The sequence below is a fragment of the Gobio gobio genome (assembly GCF_949357685.1).
Source record: "Gobio gobio genome assembly, chromosome: 6".
In the NCBI taxonomy this organism is placed as follows: Eukaryota; Metazoa; Chordata; class Actinopteri; order Cypriniformes; family Gobionidae; genus Gobio; species Gobio gobio.
Window position 1 is genome coordinate 39,863,011 of NC_137102.1, and position 21,132 is coordinate 39,884,142.

Genomic DNA, 21,132 nt, shown 5'->3' on the forward strand with positions numbered 1-21,132 from the left:
ATGCATATTTGCGTGGGCCCCGGGGCCAGCTGTGTGCCAGGGCATCCGTGCCGAGGGTTCCCTCGGTCAGGGAATAAAACAACTGGCAGTGGGTCGTGTCGGGGGCGGCAAACAGATGCCCCAAAGCAACTCCAAACCGTGACAGCTCGTCGTGGGCGTCCCAACAGCCAGTGTCCCCTGCTGGCAAAGGGAGAGGCGTCCGAGTGGGGAACGAGGCATGGTAGCGTCGCATACCGCCAGACGCGCTCTCTTGGCACCCAGAGATGTTGGAAACTGCTCTTTTATTGACAATTTGGGTACCAAATTGACGTCCTTCCCACGGCCGGCTCCACGCCTACGCCCAGGTGGAGGCTGCTGCTGGGCTGGCGCGGGAGCAGGGGCGGCGGCAGGTGGACGTCCTCGGCGACGGGTAGACGGAGGTGCTGTGGCCAGCGGCGGGGTGGAGGCAGCAGCGGACCGCCGGGGCAGGATGTGTTTGATGGCCTCTGTCTGCTTCTGGGCGGCCGAGAACTGCTGGGCAAAGTTCTCGACCACGTCGCCGAACAACCCGGCCGATGAAACGGGGAAGTCCAGGAACCGGTTCTTATCAGTCTCCCTCATGTCGGCCAGGTTGAGCCAGAGATGTCGTTCCTGGACCACTAAGGTGGACATCGCCTGACCAACGGAGGGCGAGGTCCGTCGCCGTCCGGAGCTCCCGGAGGAACTATGGGTCAGGCCTACCCTCGTGCATGTCCATGAGTGCTTGGGCTTGGTGCACCTGAAGCAGCGCCATGGCATGAAAGGCAGACGCGGCCTGTCCGCAGGACCTGTAGGCCTTCACAGTCAGACTGGACGAAAACCTACAGGCTTTGGACGGGAGACGAGGGTCACCGGACGCAGTTGCACACAAGCCCAACCTTTTCGGCGGCCCGGGAAAGCATAGCCGTCAACTCGGGGTCTGACTCGACCGTTGCCACTCTCCCGGAAGGAGGCAGTACAGCCGAATCTTCATCCTCCGAGGACTGGAACTCCCCCTCCGATGCAGCGATCGACATCTGCTCATCCGCGGGTGGGACCAGTGGCTTCTTCCGGAAGCACCACCGGCTGCTGCGCTTGTGAGGGTTCAGGGGCCTGCGGAGGTACGCTCGGCGGGTTTGCCCTGAACGTGATCCTCAGGTCACCCCGGCCATCCGTCGAAGTAGGTCTATCTTGGTCAGAGATAGCTCTAGATCGAGGTATGGGGAGGGGGACTCCACCTTCCCGAAGGTAGGCGAGTCTCGACCTAAGCGCCTAGTCATGTTCCCGCAGTGAGAACATGAACTATCCACAAACGCGATTGTGACCGTCAGCGGGTGAGAGGGAACGACCGCATCCTGAAACGTCCGTGTTGCTCTTTTTGTGAGGAAAACTCTCTTTCAGAAGTGCTGAAGCACCCAGGGACAGACCGTGGCAACACACAGGGAATAGTGCAGCCTGTGTTTGCACTCACTGATAATCACGCCCTCACAAGACCAACAGTGTTGCTGAGAGAACAGCAGTTGTTTTAATGCAGCAGTGGTGAGCGGTCGCGCTGTTGTGTGCCTTATCGCCAGCAGAAGCGTCCTCTTCTCTCTCTGAATAACTCTCAAATTTTCACTGAAGCAGCAGTCTGTTCTTCATCAACGCCGTTTGGCTCCGAAGTGAATGACGTCAGTGCGTTGCTCTCGCTTCCTGTTTATACCTGCGCCGCGGGGCGGAGCGCGAGATGCAAATCTCGCATACCAATGGCCCATTGGCCCGTTCTCTAAATCTCGAAGCTGATAGGGGCTCTCTGAAGTGATCCCAATCCGTCAGTACAACCGACGTACGTTGAACGTGACCGACTGAAAGGGAACTAAACTATTTCTATTGGTATGAGTTTTGCAAAATTTTTGTTAGAATCACATTTTTCCAATGAGCATGTGTTGCAGACATTAACACTCATGGTCAATTTACAGTCTCCAATTCACCTGTGCTGCATGTCTTTGGATTGTGGGGAAACCAGAGCACCCTGAAGAAACCAACGCCAAGGCAGGGAACACATAAAAACACAGAAAGGTCTACTGGCTCAGCAGCCACCATGAGCCCCCATGAGCCATCATCATGACATGAGCCACCATTAGCAATCCTGAGCCATTGTGAGCTGCCATGAGCCACCATGAGCAATCATGACCCATCATGAGCCACCACGAGCCACCATGAGTCGTTATGAGCCACCATAAGCCTCTATGAGCCAGCATGAGCCACCATGAGCACCCATGAGCCACCACAACCCATCTTGAGCCACCACGAGCCACCATGAGTCGTTATGAGCCACCATAAGCCTCTATGAGCCAGCATGAGCCACCATGAGCCCCCATGAGCCACCACAACACATCTTGAGCCACCATGAGTCGTTATGAGCCCCCATGAGCCACCATGAGCCTCCATGAGCCAGCATGAGCCCCCATGATCCACCATGAGCCATCACAACCCATCGTGAGCCCCCATGAGCCACAATGAGTCATCATGAGCCTCCATGAGCTACCATGAGCCATCATGAGCCAACATGCCACCCTAAATGCAGGAAATGTGCAGTGTAACAACAGTATTGGGGCTGACAGACAACATAATAAATGCTGTTACATTCCCAGAATTTAAAATACCGTTGGGATTGACATGATGATGTGACCTGCTTCAAAATACATTGCAAAACATTGAGAGCCCGTCAGAACAGAAATACGTACAATTTCAAATAGTCTATCCATAAAATAATATAATTTTCCTTATACCTTGAAAATGAAAGCTGAATGAAACTCAAAACTTGCGCAAGAACATCATGAAAGCTTGAAGCGTTACTCATGCACGTGCTGGGAACAGTTGGTCAGATGCGAAAATATTAGTAAATTATCTGAGCATTTCCGGGTGTACGTAAAGTGTCATAAATCTGTCTTAAATTAAGTTGTTTTTCAAATACATTTCTCCGAGTGATATCAGATTTTGTATGTGTTTTTTATTTACTTACCCTGTAACTACACGGAATGAGGGGAATAAACACCACTTTAATTTACAGCCCACAGATATTCATACTTACCCTGTGGGGGGGACAATCCAACGCTCTCCATTGACTTTGCATTGCGGGAGGCTGCCTCATTGTCATTTCGGACTTATAACAAAAAACAGAACAATGTCTAAAAGCTGATATGTGACAAGGTGTACAGCAAACAAGCTAAAAAACACAGAAATAAGTTTTTATAAGCTGTCGACCCAAAAAAACGAGCGATTAAGAAGATAAAAGTGGAGACAGGCAATACGAAGTGAAGCTTCAGCAGGAAGAATGGGTACATTTCGGGATCCTGACACTCAGTATACCTCAATATGTCTGTGTGCAGTAAACATTTTGTCACTGTTAAGTCAAATATCCAAATGTCCGTTTTATATATTATATTTACTGTCGCTGATTACGTTCCCCTCTAGTCGCCGTAGTTCTCAGTGTAATATGACCCGTCGCCTTCTGTCTCAATGGCCTGAATCCACTTTTTTGTCCTTAAACGCTCGTTTTTTGGGTCAACAGCTTATAAAAAGTTCTGGGTTTTTGGTTTTGGGTTTTGTTTAGCTTGTTTGCTGTACACTTTGTCACATATCAGCTTTTATATATTGTTCAGTTTTTTGTTATAAGTCCGAAATGACAAGGAGGCAGCCTCACGCAATACAAAGTCAATGGAGACGGTTTGATTGTTTCACCCCCCGGTGGGCGTGGTCTTCACATTATGACGCGTGTCGCTCTGTCTCTATGGCTTGAGTGGTTTGACTCAGAACTATTCCTGTCTCGATAGAGAGCTGTCATCTGCTCATGTGATCGCAGTGGCCGTCCTGAGGAGAGCTCAAACGTGGGCTGCTCAAACATGTGTCAATGAGCTACGGACGGAGCGCGTGTTTTTGACGCAACTTAATTCACGCATTTAGAAGATATAATCTAATGTTTATTTTAAAGCACTGAATCGCTATTGAAATCGCGATTAATTCGATTCTTAGCATTTTAAATGACTGAAACGACTGAAATCAACGATTCACGATTCAAAAATACATATTTCAAGATCGATGCATATGCAACGTCAGGATTTGTAATCGATGCATCGAGAAAACGAGTGAATCGTTACACCCCTAATAATTACCCCTTAATTAAAAAAATACTTACAAAAAAATCTAATTTCAAATTCAAAAATTCTATTTTATTTAAAAAGCATGTTTAAAATCAACCTGAGTGGCCCAAAGTGCTGTACATAGAGTTAATAGAAAAGAAAAGAAGAACAAATAAATAAATGCAAAAGAACACATACAAAAAATTAAAAGCAACAAGAAAAAAAACATGGATGTTTTTAACATGGATTTAAATTTGGCAAACGTAGAAGCAGTTCTGACATGTAGTGGCAGGCTGTTCCAAAGCTTATGGTCTGTGAAGGCTCGGTCTCCAGTGAGTTGCAGGTGAGATTGTGGTACCAACAAAAAAACGACCATTTTGGGATCTTAGTGATCTAGAAGGATTGTACGTAACAATCAAGCCGGAGAGATATTTAGGGGCTAAATTATTGAGAGCGTTATAGACAAATAGCAAAATCTTATAGTCGATATGGTATCGGACTGGCAGCCAGTGCAAGGAACGTAAGATTGGTGTAATATGGTCTCATTTGCGGCTCCCTATGAGTAGATGGGCAGCCGCATTTTGGATCATTTGAAGGCGAGAGATGGAAAAGAGAGGTTACCCAGAATGCAAAGAATTACAGTAATACAGCATAAATAATTTGTTAATTTTCCTGATAGTTACCCCTTTATTTCCCAAAGATTACATATTGTTCCCTTATACCTACACATACTTACTTTATAGTTACACTATAATTACCAAGAGTTAGTATGTAAATTCGGCACATCATTGACCCAAATACAAAATTGTATTGCAACCGTTACCAGTGACTTCTGGTCTCAGCACTTCAAAAACAGCAAAAATACATCATGCATAGTCTTTTTCAGAGAGAACATACTTAGCCAAATTCTTCTGCTGGTCTATGATCAGAAAGACATGTGCACCCTTCCAAAAGGGGTCAGAAAACAGCCACCAGAAAGAGCGCAGAGTCATCAGGTAAACAGGTCAGATCTGACTCATCCACCCCACAACACAGGGCCAAGAGCACAGGCCAGACAGCAGGACATATCTCCCAACATCACTTCACATTACTGGGGGGCTTTGAATAGATTCGATAAAACACACTGAACATTGCAGTTGACCTATGCTATTAATTGACTGCTTGAAACTTACAGCCAGGGGATCTGAGATTTATTCTAAAGATGCAATAATGAAGATCCTGAACAAACAGGGATTTTGAAAAATAAATATTTATGTGTCTAAGGTACACTATATTGGCAAAAGTATTGGGACACCCATCCAAATCATTGAATTCAGGCACTCCAATCACTTTCATGGCCACAAGTATATTAAATCATTACCAGTGGTGATTAACTGATCGCTTAGCTCATATCACATCAAACCACGCAAATTATTATTATTATCATACTTTGTTCTCAAATTGTTAATGTTAACAACATCAGCATTGCGTGACTTTAGACGTGTATTTAGTGTGTATTAGGGCTACCTGTAGATTTCAATTTCTGTACAGTCTAATATTTTGCTTTTGACTACGGGTGAATCTCCAGTTGTCACTGATGATTGTTGTTTGGACCTCTCTGGATTACAATCCACCATCAAAATGATAAATTTAATTATTCTTCTATGAGAAGAGGCTATAAATGATCCGCCACCTGCAGCATCCTCACACGCGACAGCCTACTAGCTGGACTCCTTTATGTATACAGACGTGACATAATGACGCAAAGACATATGGCAGCAAGCTCGAATTTCCCGCGGAAAGGTACCAGTACCACTCAAATTATAATACATTATTACAAGCTTACCGTTGTGAATCGGGCTAAGGTAAGGAGATCGCTTTGAACACTGGCTGGTTATGTGCTTGCTCAAATTTATTTTGGATCATTTTTAACCAAAAAAGGTATGGACTGCAGCTTTAATTATATTTAGTATCATAAATGGATGCTGCCGTATTGGGAAAATACTTCGCCCTGTCCCTAACCCTATATTGATCCTACTAAAAGGTGTCCTCAAAGGTCCAGAAGAAGGAGGTGCAGTTATATATGGAGTATATTTTGAGAGGCTGTGCATTCACTTGTATACGTACACTAGCATTCATATCAAAAATGAAGTATACTTTGGGCTTAATGATACAAGTGTGATAAAAATACAACTGTCAATGCGAGGACACCACATCAAATTTCAATTATAGGTATTATATCACTGTTTTTTTTTTTTTTTTTTAAGTAAACGCCCTTCAGAGCTGATATGTGATGGAAAACAGGAAAAGAATGTGATCGGACAAAAGGCAGGTTTGACCTCGGGTCAAGGTCTGGCCCAACCAGTCAATAGTTAGTGTAAATAGCCTTTGCCAACAAGATGATGAACTATTTGCACTCAATTAAATTAAGCTTAATCGGATCAATTGAGGTGTTTACATGAAGGCTTTTCAGATGGTTCGACTGAACCATCAATCCAATTACTAATGGATTATTTGGTTGCATGTAAAAGTAGATAAGAATAAAGAAAAAACGATATACCTCTAAGATGCTCAATTACTTCAGTCGTTAAATCTGTATTATATAATGTCCAATGGAGTGTGAGACATAAGCCTGGACATAGACTATTTTAGGTTTTTGGAAAATGTAAAATTAATTATGATGTAATATAAATAAGAACTATATAATATTTAAGACATTATTTGTAGATCAAACAAGCAAATATGTGACTGACTATTGTAGCAGGGTCAGATTTACTCAATGAACCTCCTGAAATCATGCTGGATGAGAAGGGCAAGTTGTAGAGTTTCAACTTGAGTGCTGCTGTTGTTAAAGCATGAGCTTGAAATACCAAAGGAGACAAAAAAAGGGTTAATGTATCATAATTCGGAGAAATTCAAGGTAATAATGTTTCAGTACTGGTATAAAACAGGGGACAAAACTGGAAACAGTTATGTATCAAAAATCCCGTTCAACTCATATTTCAGGCTGTGATTCCCGTAAGTCGCTGCTTAACCACCGCAGTATGATGCATCGCTGGAGAAATTACCTGCTAATCACGACTGCTCCACAAAACTGTAGTAACCTGTTTGTTTGAAGTCGTGATCACTCCGCCAAGCCTTGATACATGCAAATTAGTCTCAGACTTTTGGACCCCGCTGTATATTATAATTATTCCTGTCTGTTATTCATCATTTCATATTTCTAAAGTAATCTGCAAATCGAAGTAGATGAGACACTGGAAATGGTTTTGAAAGAGTGAAAAGAGCACAGTTGTCCATCTTGGCAGTGACAGGAAAGAGACGTCGGGAGGCATTAGGTGTGACAGAGCTCAGGCAAGCTTACATTGACTGCATCTGAATGAGAAGTCATTTGAGTGCCAGATCTCTGGTTAGCGTCAGCGTTGACATCAGTGGCCTCTAATAGGATATTGGGAGCATCTACTGCCTCCTGAACACCTGGATTCACTCAAGACTCAACACTGAGCAAGACTGGACTTCCGTCATGGGCCAATCTGGGCTGCCGTATAATCTTCACTTCTGTTTCTTTTCATTTAAATAAGCCATAGCTACTAATTGTTATGGGTAGCGTGCAACTTTTCCAAAAGAGAGATGAGTGATGCAGAATGATCATAATAACCAAGAGACTTTAATAAACACATAGGGCCCTATCATACACCCGGCGCTAGGCATGACGCAAGTGTTTTTTGTTAGTTTCAGCACGACACAGTTCTCATTTTCACGTCCAGTGCCACGTTGTTTAAAAAGCAAATGCATTGGCGCCCATCTGTTCCCTCATGGGCGTGCTGGTCTGAAAACGAGGTGTGTTCAGGCGCATTGTTGGCGCGTTGCTATTTTGAGGAACTGAAAACCAAAAACCTGGTCTAAAGTCAATAGCGCAGTATTTGTTTGTGTTATTTAAAGAGCGTGTTAGTAATATGCACCTATAGGCGGTACACAACGCTTGTACACTCTGCTTATTTCACACAGGAACGCGCAGCAGTACACATTTATAAATATGAACAATTAAAGGACTAAAATGTAAAAGATTATTATTGTGTTCATAAATATAAAAATGCCTACATATCCAAATGGATAGTCATTGCATGTGTCAGATTTAGCCTACCTATTTGCAGTGATGATGAGCAAGCAGGCATCATTGGACGAGTAGATACATTTCCTCGCTAGAGAGGCGTTCAGTTTTTCTGCCATGCGCTTCAGACCATGCAATCAGATCGTTAAAATAGGGCCAATAGTGCGATATACCACTAAAACACCATGAACTTCAACACAAAACACTGAACTGAAGAAACAGAGGGCTTATAAACACAGTCATAAGATAAAAAAAACAGGAAACAGGTGATAACTAATTAGAAACAGTAATTAGTAACAGATGAGAACCCAAGAAAAGACAGTGACAAAAAGAAAACCATGACCTAGAAACAAAACTAAACACAGTATGACTGTGATACTAATATATGTTTTAATTTAAACTTGGACTTTTTTGACTAATGAATTTCCAGTCAACCGTGAATATTGGATAAGGAGTTCAAAATCAATTGAGAGTGACAACACACAAAAAGAGCAATTTCCAGCTGGAAATACTTCAAAGGGAGAAAAAAAAAAAAAAAACTTTCACCAGGAACGTGAGTTTAAAACAATAATGATGTGAACAGATAAATAATTTAGAATAAACACTGCAATATTCCATTAAAAAAAAACCTTTTCCATTTTGATTTCATGGTGACTTTTCATGACCTTCACTGTCCATGTAATTAATCCCACTTCTCGTTTTTGTGCGTGTTCCACATTTGCAAATCGGTCTAATACATAATTGGTGTTATTGGGACGACTAATTAAAAAACAAGTAAACAACTCAGCCATTGATATCACCACTTTATGTCACATTCAAACCCGAAACAACTTGAAAACGTGATCTTTTTTAGTTTACTGAGCTTTGATGACTGATGATCCCCAAATATTAGTTAACAAATAAAATATGTTTGTTCTTATAGTTATTATTTTGGAATAAATGTAAAAAGGAAAAAGAATTATGAGAAATATACTTTGGTTTAATAAAATAGAACAATAATTGTGAATGTGAATTGTTTTGATTGTTGTTGTTTTCATGATAAGTCATGCTTATTGAGTCAACAGAAAGTTCTCACCACCAAAGAGCACCACTGCGCATGTCATGATCCCAGCCTGTGTTTCCCTGTCTTGGGTGAGGACTTTTGTTATTTCCTGTCTTGTACCATGTTTTGTTGTATTAATTAATATTAATATATTAATATTCTGGGCTGGAAATCACAGTTTTAAAATAGGCAATGACTATTTGCACTAAGTACAAAAACCTTTTAGATAATATTTACACTGTGTAGTAAAATAGTAATTAAAAACTATTTGGACCAACTGTGAATTATCTTAGATGCTATTTATATATGTAACCCGTGCTGGCAAAATGAGTCGCAATGAGCAACTCATTTTCAATAATTTTCATATTCCTCACATTTTCCCATTTGATGTATGATTTGTAGGAATCAGACAAAAAAGGACTGAGCTACACCAGTTAGAAGTCGATAGAGTCAGCAAAGTCAATTTAGAGAAAATTTGTGTTAAAGGTCCCATGGCATGGCATTTTTCTATTATTTTATAATGTTTCCTGAGGTGTACTTATATTGTTAGTATGATTTTTACATCATAAAATGTCATAATTTAGAAATAAAAGGCATTTTTTCTATACTGCTGTTTGCCCTGTGGCTGAATGCCCTGTTTCAAGAGGCGTGTCTGCTGTGAGACTTCAGTAAAAACGCCCACTGTTGTGATTGGCTGACATCTTTGCATTTGAAATGAGCGGAGGGGGCGTGGTTTAACGAGGTCTACGACGCACGAGCTGCTGCCAGAGAGACGGATGGACCTGAGTTCACTTCACGTCAGTTCTCAGCATGTCTCAGTTCAGTGAACTGTTGTTACTAGAATATACTTCAGGTTATTAGTTTATTTCTTGTCGGAGGGACTGTCACTCATGTCAGAAAGTTAGTAACTTTAGTAAATTATGGATCAGCGCTGACTCTAGACGCGAACCGTTTAGAACGATTCAGTCCGATTTGGTGAACTGATTCGGTTCACTAAAAAGAACCGATTCAAAAGAATGATTCGTTCGCGAACCGGATATCACGGAGACGGAAAGTTATTTGTATTAACTACTGAGTTATGAGAGCGCTGTCTGTCAGCGCGAGTTTATTGTGTTTGTTTCTGAGAGTTCTGAATAAACACGGGTCACGCCGACTCCGTCTTCATCATTATTCTACAAACTTTGTAACATGCAATGTGCCATTACAGCGAGATAAACAAGTTAGTAAGTGTTGATTATAGCATTATTTTTTAGATATGTTCCAATGATATGAAAAGCGTCAGTGACGCGCATTGAGTACACAGCGCAAACAAAGACACAACAGCAGTAATCGAATGTAATCCAGTTTATTGTGGGGATAGCTGGCTAGCCTAGCCGGATACCCTCACGCTTACCCCCCTTCTGCTTAATCTCGCGCCGCGCTTGGTGCCTCCGCTGTGGGCCAGATGCAGTACTGGGGGTCGGGGATGTTGAAGGCCGACCGGTCAGTGCAGCCCGAGCCTCGGCGTGCGTGAGGTTTATCTCTAAAGAGATGTGAGTCTGCCGATGTTGAGCAGAAACTCATGACTGTATGCACATTGTAGAACAGATAGACGCGACGAGGACGTACAAAAACACTGACTCACAAGATAGAAAACACGAAAACACCGTTCTGTCGGGAGACAGAGAAGCCGCAGTGTGTGTACGAATAATAAATAATTAGGTACACATAAGAAATCACTGATCACAGATCAGAAGGAACTGAAAAAAGACTTCTGTTTTCATTTGTACATCCAAACACTGAGAAACTGCAAGCATTCACTCGTTCACAAGCCGAGGACAATAATATAGCGCTTGCATGGGCATGCCAGATTCTCTGGCCGGAGGAAAGGGAGGTAACCGTTCCTGTGTGGGATCACACGCCGTACACATACACGCGGAATCACACAGTGTACACATACACGCACAATCACACGCCGTAAACATACACGCAGAATCACACGCCGTACACATACACGCGGAATCACACGCCGTAGACATACACGCAGAATCACATGCCGTACACATACACGCGGAGATGACGGTTCGTTTTGCCGTACACATACACGCAGAATCACACGCCGTACACATACACACAGAATCACACGCCGTACACATACACTCGGAATCACACGGCATAGACATACACGCAGAATCACACGGCGTACACATACACGCGGAATCACACGGCGTAGACATACACGCGGAGATGGCAGTTCGTTTCGGCGTACACATACACGCGGAATCACACGCCGTAGACATACACGCGGAATCACACGGCATAGACATACACGCAGAATCACACGCCGTACACATACACGCGGAATCACACGGCGTAGACATACACGCGGAGATGACGGTTCGTTTCGGCGTACACATACACGCAGAATCACACGGCGGACACATACACGCGGAATCACACGGCGTAGACATACACGCGGAGATGACGGTTCGTTTCGGCGTACACATACACGCAGAATCACACGGCGGACACATACACGCAGAATCTCACGGCATAGACATACACGCGGATAGCTCAATGCGTACAGATAACACGCCATTTGGCTTTAGAAAGTGGCGTGTATGTTTACGCAAAGTCATGATGTCATGTTGCAGAATGGCACAAAAATGCGACCAAAGGAGGAGGTGAGAGCAGTAAAAATATTTCTGATTTTTTTCAGAGGGTCATTGAAAACTGCTGTTGCATTGTTTGCGAAGTGAAGACCGCGGAGGAGCAGAAGGAAGCGGTCCTGTGAGAACAAAGACCCGATAAATGGTGTCAAGAGCATGGGGTCTGTGCTCCAGTAATCCCGAAGTGATGGTTTTTTGATCACCCCCATTAGGAGAACTGCCACTAAAAATGTGTACATTTCAGGGATATTTGTTGGAACCCATTTAACCATTTTTCCCCTCACTTCTTTTTCTTTCAAGTCAGAGGCATAGCGGTTTGTTTCCTCCACATAAATAAAAAAAAAATCTCCTCAATTTCCTCACTTGTCAGTTGTCTTCTTTTAAATAAATTGTCTGCCATTTTCTCTGAAGTTGTTAAAAACTGGTAAATTTTATTAAAATTGTGTCTGAAGTTGGTACCAACGCGAGTGTGAGGTAAGAGTGACGTCAACAGTGACTTGTGACTTGTCAGCGGGAAAAAATGCTTGCAATGCATGACTGTTTAAATGTTTTATTTTTATACAAAATATTTTCAAACTTGTTAACTAAATTAAATGCATGCAAGTGAACTCCTTATGGTTTATATACTTATTAAAAATATGTACACTGCAAAAAAATGCTCTTCTTACTTAGTAATTTTGTCTTGTTTCTAGTCTAAATATTAATTCTTAAATCAAGATGCTTTTACTAGATAAGTAAAATGACATAAATAGTTTTACTTGTTTTCTTAAAAATAAAATCAAAATTAAGTGAGTTTTTGCTTAAAACAAGCAAAATGATCTGCCAATGGGGTGAGAAAAATAATCTTGTTTCTGATTGAATTCTTGTTTCTGTCCCAAACAGAAATAAGATTGTTTTTCTCACCCCATTGGCAGATAATTTTGCTCATTTTAAGCAAAAACTCACTTCATTTTTATATTTTTCCTCAGGAAACAAGAAAAAATATCTCGTCATTTTACTTATCTAGTAAATGCACCCTGATTTAAGAATTTTTAGATATTTGAACTGGAAACAAGAAAAAAATACTAAATAACGAGCATTTTTTGCAGTGTATGTTAGTTGATCGGTAAGTTATCACGGCTGTGGGCGGGGCGCCGCCATTATGTGTTTACAACAGCACCAGGGAGCTGAAGCCTGCTGGTTTTACAGCACAAGATCACCCACTTCTCCTGATATATGTGACATTACGTGAGGGAACAGGCTAGACTGATCGTACACATCTTTTAGGGTAGAAAATGATTGTGTTATTTGATCTGTACTGTTCTAGCGAGCTAACGTTATGGGCACTCGTGCCGCGATTATATGTTTACAACAGTACCAGGGAGCTGAAGCCTGCTGGATTTACACACAAGATCACCCACTTCTCCTGATATATGTGACATTACGTGAGGGAACAGCCTAGACTGATCGCACACGTCAAAGGGTAGAAAATTATTGTGTTATTTGATCGGTAATGTTATCACGGGCCATTATATGCTTACAACACTGATATCTTGCTGTTATATAAATATTAGTATGCAATTACAAACTGTATTTAGTTTTTGCTGATATTTTTGTGGTTGTGTAATGTAATTTGAAGTGTATGAAACCTAAAATAAACATTAAAAGACACCGAGCTCTGTCAGTCTCTCACGCACTCAGTCTTTGGCTCAGCGCCAGTCAGCGCGCTAAAGCAGATTTGAAATTTTGAATTTGGCAGTTGATCATGAGCGTTCTAATCACACCAGTGTGATTGTACGCTCCAGGGACCAGCCAAGCTTGATCACACGGGTGTGATCGTATGTGTCAATGGGTTAATGATGATTAATCTATATTTAATTTATTATTTATGCAGTTAAGAAAGGTGTTTGATAACTATTACATTTCTGTATATGTCTAACAGGGAAGGCCATAGCTAAATATAACATTTATTATTTTGGGTTTATGTAAAGATAGTTCTAAGTTCACTTAAATTAAAAGTTGTTTTTTTTTTAAAGCCTAATAAATGTTGAAATTGGGAGCTTTCAGTTATACTGTAATGTAACATCATTAATGTTTCATAGAGACGTTATCAGTGATACTGGCCTTCATTCATAAAAAGATGCCATTACAACACATATTTAAAATATGCTGTCTTTAAATTGCTTATACATTAATTTGGAGTGTACGGTAACTGAAATTATTACAATATCAAAATATTAAAAACTTAAAATATTAAAAACTTGCGATTAATCGCGATTAATTACAGAAAAAAATTTGATTAATTAGTTAATTTTTTTAAATCGATTCCCAGCACTAATTTAATTTCAACAAAGTTATTACATTACAACAATTTTAAATGATCAAAATGACTGCCTTGGTAGTTGAAACGATACCAAACTTAGCAGTTGTCCAGGAAGCGAGCAGAAAAACTGCATTTTTCAGAGGAAATGTATGGAGCACGGGGCACAACCTAACGCGGGGTTAGTTGTAACACGCATGTTTTAAAACTTTCCACGCATGCCAGGATGACGAAACTTAGTGTATTTACTAGTTGCCTTGCCATATCAACATTATTTAGAGGAAAAATGTTTAAATGCCAAAATTAAAAAATCTTTGGAAAATATCTCTGTATATCATCTCTGTTTTTTGTGTTTATTTAAAATAAGACAAATCTGATATTATTTTAATCTTATAACTGTTATTTAACAGTTGAGCTAGTTCTTTAATGCTAATCTAACCAGCAGAAGACAGGAGCCGGTATTAAATCCCAGTTGCGCAGGTGGGGTGTGTTATAACACTGCGTTACAATGAGCCCCTATTAGAAATATGCCATTATGTTCTATACTTTTATGAAATATTTTGAGAAACCACGAGAAAAGGGTGAATAATGACTGAGAGTCAATGTTCAGAAATTATGTTTTTAACTATGCTGTATAGCTGTGTTTAGCAATGTGTTTTTTGCCCAACTCAAAAATTAGTATATTTTTAATGATTAAAAAATGCCATTATTTTATTTTAAAAAGTTAATAATTGTATTTTATTGACAAAATATTTTACTTTGTCTTGGATATTTTTTTTTTATTATATCAGGTAACATTTTAAGCTGCCATAAGGTCATGTTACAATGTGCCCCTCATATGTTACAATGTACCTCACCTGTGGGGCATGTTGTCACATTTCACTTCCATTATTTTGGGGTAAATCAAGAAAAAAGTATACACTGTATTAATGAAACAAAATCACTTAATTGACATTTGTGAAATTAATGTGGGAAAAAATAAATACTCTGAACCCCAAGTGGATTTACACAAACTGAGACAGTCAAAAAGCATTAGGTTGTACCCCGCTCTCCCCTACTCCTCTCAGAAAACGTACAAATAAACTTTTTTTTTTTTTAGTTATTTAATTACTATTTGGAGCATAGGGATCGCTAGAAGAGGGCTTAATGAACTAATTTCAACCAAATTCAACCTAAATTGACATTATTTTTTAGCTTGAAATTATCCCGTGCGCATTCCCACTCATCTTGCCAGGACGGGTCACATTTAGTGAAAATAGTCAGGTTTATGTTCTGTTTTCATGGAGTTTTAGTTTGTATCACCTTGTTTTCTAGTGTTCTGTTCCGGTTTCACACCTGTTTCTAATCTGCTTAGTTAAACTGTGTATATAGCCCTCAGTTTTAGTAGTTCTTTGTCCAATTCTCATTGATATCACAGTGAATTGCTTTATCCTTGCTGTTCTGTTATTCTTGAGTGCTTGTGCTTTGGTTCTTTTGTAAATAAATATAATTGCCTCAACTAGATCCTGCATCTACTCTCTCTTGCTGCAACCCACACCGGGACAAAGAAAGAGGCAGATACTATTTGCACCTCAGTAGAACATTACAAATCAGTTTGCAATCATAACAACATATCCAGGGAATATTTATTAAAGTCACAAATGCAATGCAGACAGGTGATACTCAGTTATTTTAAGCTCAGGATGTCTGTGTGACTGATGAACTGCAGCTCTTGTCATGTTTGCATCTAAAACTGAAATATCTAGCACACATTCCCATTGTGTGAGAGATTCCACAACATTTGCTCCAATTTGGACACAAACCTCCCTAACTGTTTCATGCTGCCAGACAAAAGTGACTTAACACGAGTAAAATAAGCCTGTGATGAGAAGAAAATAACACAGCAGTCTGGCTATGACAATAGGCCGCCAAAAAGGTTATTTAAAAGCTTTTGAGACAGTCCACCAGGGACTGAATTGACCACAGTGAAAGGAAACTGAGGTTGCCATAAAAATGAAACCCTTTCACACACTCTTCTATTCCCAGATCTCTATTTAGCGTGGCAAATCACCCAAAAGGGATTACACAGAACTGTGCTATGCTGTTTTCCAGGGCAACTTGTGGGGACATTTAGCAGCTTTTTTTCTTTTTTTTTTCTGATGTTGCAATGCCAATGTATTGTTCAGACATAACACCATAAGTCACTAAGTAAAGATAAGATAACAACTGTAACACTTAGTCAATAAAATCGATAATTCATATTAACTCATAACTCATTAACGATTAATCGGGTCTTCCACCAACTTTCACCAGTTGCACCAAATTACAGCACTGAATAAAGCATTTCTATGGACAAAATACATCTAAAAATAGTCGAGGAAAGGTACATCATCCAAGCTGGCCGAAAACATGAGGATTCTTTATTTTAAGCTTCAAGCTAATGCATTAACGTTTAACATACCCTATCACGTGATTTGACATATGCGTGTCCTTAGCACAAAATGTTAATTTTACAGGTTATATCCTTATCTGTAAATGTTACTAATTCACGCGAGTATTTCATTTTGCTTCAAACTTGAGCCGTGGCGCATGCGAATCAAAGAGACAAAACGCAGTAGAGCGGGAGACAATTAATATTCAGCAAAAAAACATTAATTTAACTGAATAAGAAAGGTATTCAGTAACGTAATCCAAGTACCACAATATGAAAATAATGTAATCTGATTACTTTTGGATTCCTTTAAAGTCACATATGTAAATAAAGTCAAGTAAAAGCAATATTTAGGAGAAATGTTTTTAATTCTCCTTTTTTAATTTTCTTAGAAAGCTATTAACAGCGTTGTTAAGCAATAATGCGCATTATCCTGCTGAAAGAGGCCACAGCCACCTGGGAATACCGATTCCATGAAAGGGAGTACATGGTCTGCAACAATGTTTAGGTAGGTGGTACGTTTCAAAGTAACATCCACATGGATGGAAGGACCCAAGGTTTCCCAGCAGAACACAACAAACTGCGATGCATTGTGTATTCTGACACCTTTCTATTGTCTGTTTGATCGGACCACACAGGCCAGCCTTCGCTCCCCACGTGCATCAATGAGCCTTGGTCCCATGACCCTGTCGCCGGTTCACCACTGTTCCTTCCTTGGACCACTTTTGATAGATAGTGACCACTGCAGATCGGGAACACCCCACAAGAACTGCAGTTTTGGAGATGCTGTGACCCAGTCGTCTAGCCATCACAATTTGGCCCTTGTCAAACTCACTCAAATCCTTACGCTTGCCCATTTTTCCTGCTTCCTGATTCTAACACATCAACTTTGAGGACAAAATGTTCACTTGCTGCCTAATATATCCCACCCACTAACAGGTGCCGTGATGAAGAGATAATCAGGGTAATTCACTTCACCTGTCAGTGGTCATAATGTTATGCCTGATCTGTGTATGTTGTTGTTGAAAACGAAAGTAACAGAGTGACACACGTTCATTGCGTTTTACAATGAGAGTGAAATGAAATGAGAGTTCTGTGTCTTTATTCAAATCAACACATTAATGATTTGTCTCTCATCGACCCAGAACCCACCTGCAATTATTTGGAATGCTATTTTTTATTACTTGCCCGCCCGACCAGCAGATTATCCGCCGTCTCCACGGATATAACCGTGATCCGCGCATCACTACTGTCTATATAGTGTTATTATGTGAAAATACAAATTTATTTATTTGAATTGAAACCATTGTAATCCTGATAGTATTTCCATTTTTTAAACAAAATATAACTGTAATCTGATTACTTTATTTTTTCACGTAACTGTAAAGAATTACAGTTACCAGATTTTATTCTGACCCGCTTCATTATGCGGCTCCTTTAAAGTTTGTCAGTAAACGGCCAGTTATGATTGGCTAATATTATTGCATAGGAAACAGTATCAATGCCCACTAGCTATTGCACGCGAGTAAGTGTTTTGAAAACATTATCTATATAAAACTGTCATTTAAAGACAAAGCATTATGAAATCATTTATGCAGTTTATGTCAGATCCAATACTGCCTCATCTGTCAACAAAATTTTCTCTATATTGTGCCTCATTTTCAAAACAAAATACTCCGAACAAACATATAATCCTCTGACGTGACCCAGGACACCATTAATATAAACCATCCACTTATTCATGACACTATTTGCTCTCGACACAACACTCACATCCAGTGTTGGCATCGACTGAATGCCAGAAGGCGGGGGCCTATGGTGCGATGATGTATAACTATTGGTCGATGTCTTGCTCTGGCGGTGGGCATATGCAAATGTACAAATTTGCCTGTGTGACGTCATAGATCCCGAAATATCAAATATCATTAAATAAATGCTTTGTTTATAATGAGGACGTTTTAAGCTCTGAAACTTGCAGGATGTTTTAATGATACAAAACTCGCTTATAAACCAAAAGACCAAGGCAAATTTTATTTAACAATGTTAGCTGAAGACTCAGAATGGCATTTTGTGATAAAATTTTTTATAGATTGTAAATATGTGACCAATATGTAATTATAAGTATGCTACCACAAAAAATAAAAATAAAAATACATTTAGCAATAAATAAAAAAATTGTAAAAATGGTAAATGGACTGCATTTATATAGCGCTTTTAACAGACCTACGGACATCCAAAGCGCTTTACATTTGCCTCACATTCACCCATTCATACACTCATTCACACACCGACGGCAGTGTCAGCCATCCAAGGCGCCATTCAGCTCATCGGGAGCAGCTGGGGTTAGGTGTCTTGCTCATGGACACCTCGGCACTTGGTCAGGTGGAACCGGGGATCGAACCACCAACCTTCCAGATTGTAGACAACCTACATGAACCACTAAGCCACTGCCGCCCCCCAAAAAACATTAAATGACACAAAGGAGAATAACCCAGGACTACAATACTTCACATTTCAACCCCCGCAATGTTCAAACCAAATCTACGCCCTGGAGCATAAACCATGTGCAGGGAGCTGACAGACATCTGCTTATTTGTTTTAATACCTTAAATAACAGGGTGTCAGGCCAGTGTAATAGAAACTAATGGATTCTGTTGGCTTTGGCACTAAGTGATGGAGCGTTGCTGGGAGATCCAACTTAATCAATGCCAGTTCGTTTTAGCATCAACCTGATTGGATGTGGCGTAGCGCAGAGTCGCGGTCAAGCACCTGAGACCTGACCCCAGCACACATCCCTATGGAAACACGTCATGTATCCACAACTCCTACGTCCATCAAAGGTGTCATTTCAGCAATGCTAAACTGACCTGAGAGTGATAAATGCACTCCAGCAGTGCTCAGAGACAGAGGATGTCTATGCAGTGACACCCAGAGCCCTGCTGAGATTAGGAGTTTTTGAGTTTTTTTATTACTTTTTTAAAGAATAGAACATTTATAACTTACCAGTCATTTTATGTTTGGACTTGATCACCCGCTCACATTTCTGCTTTGCCTTGAACAGAAGATAGATTTGTTCCTCTTTTGTGAGGACATCATCAGCATCAACCTGTACAGACACACAAAATGTATAACAGAGTTTAATACCATGGAGTGCATCATGGGTATTATTTACCTTCATGTTTTTTAATCATAAAACAGCTTCTATATGTCATCCTTTTATGTCCAGCTTAAGATAAATGCTCTTCTATTTACAATTACCTATAAAAATAAATCCTTATTTCCAACTAATTATTTTATGTGTTTATGTACTATAACTAATTTCTAACTAATTATTGTATGTAGAATGTGGTATAACTAGATAAAAAAATGTATTGTATTAAAACAATGCCACCCCAGTTTCACGCTACATTCACAAGCATTTGATTTGCCATTTCTTGCACATAAAAAGCACTATTAAAGCATTTTTTTCATTCATTTAAATATATAATTTTATATATATATATATATATATATATATATATATTCATGGATGGATGGATGATTGGATTGGATGAATGGATGTATAGGTAAGGTAAGGTAAGGTAAGGTAAGGTAAGGTAAGGTAAGATAAGATAAGATAAGATAAGATAAGATAAGATAAGATAAGATAAGATAAGATAAGATAAGATAAGATAAGATAAGATAAGATAAGATAAGATAAGATAAGATAAGATAAGATAAGATAAGATAAGATAAGATAAGATAAGATAAGATGATAAGATAAGATAAGATAAGATAAGATAAGATAAGATAAGATAAGATAAGATAAGATAAGATAAGATAAGATAAGATAAGATAAGATAAGATAAGATAAGGTGTCACACATTCATAAAAAAAGAAAAAACAGTCACTGTATTTGATTAAAAGTAATTGCAAAAATGGTTCAGAGTACTTGGTTATAGAAAAGGCTCTAGCATCATTGGCTTGCAGATGCCACTTGGTTTGAAATGTTATCATCTAACAAATGGATGGAATATCAAGTCTGGCTTATTGCCCATATAGTTTTTAAGGTCACTCTCCCTCGGTTTCACAGAAAAGGCTTAAAGGGTAACTCAACCCCTCAGAGCTTAACTCCACCAACTAGCAATATTAGAAAAATGCTGGAAAAGTGGGCAGAGCCCAGCGGAGACAGAGGGGACGAACCGAGGGCGGGACTGAGCGGGGGGCGTGCACCTGAGACCAGCTGTGACGGATTGATTGACAGCTGTCAGACTTGCAAAGATGGAGAATGACTGGAGTGACGCCAGTAGCTTTGCAACAGAGCGGTCATTCTCCCCCACCTTCACCTGAAGTGGAGGAGGGTGAATTAAACTGCAGTAGCCACCGTTTAACCTTAAGAGGGCAGCACTTAGACGTTTTTACACCATATATTGTAGAATTAAAACATTTTATACCCAAATGTCAAAATATTTATTCGAATCAATGAACAGCACTAATAAAGCCCCGGTCTTGCAGATTATTATATACAAAAAAAGTTGTTTTAGGG

General features: G+C 40.1%; 1 protein-coding gene across 1 annotated transcript in view; it reads right to left on the reverse strand.

Annotated features, from left to right (window-relative positions):
- Positions 1 to 21,132, reverse strand: part of pth1r (parathyroid hormone 1 receptor) — a 149,642-nt gene that overhangs the window by 49,686 nt on the left and 78,824 nt on the right. Inside the window, exon 2 of the mRNA XM_079819867.1 lies at positions 19,611 to 19,713. Coding sequence (XP_079675993.1) covers positions 19,611 to 19,713 — 103 coding nt within the window. The remainder of the gene's footprint in view (positions 1 to 19,610; positions 19,714 to 21,132) is intronic.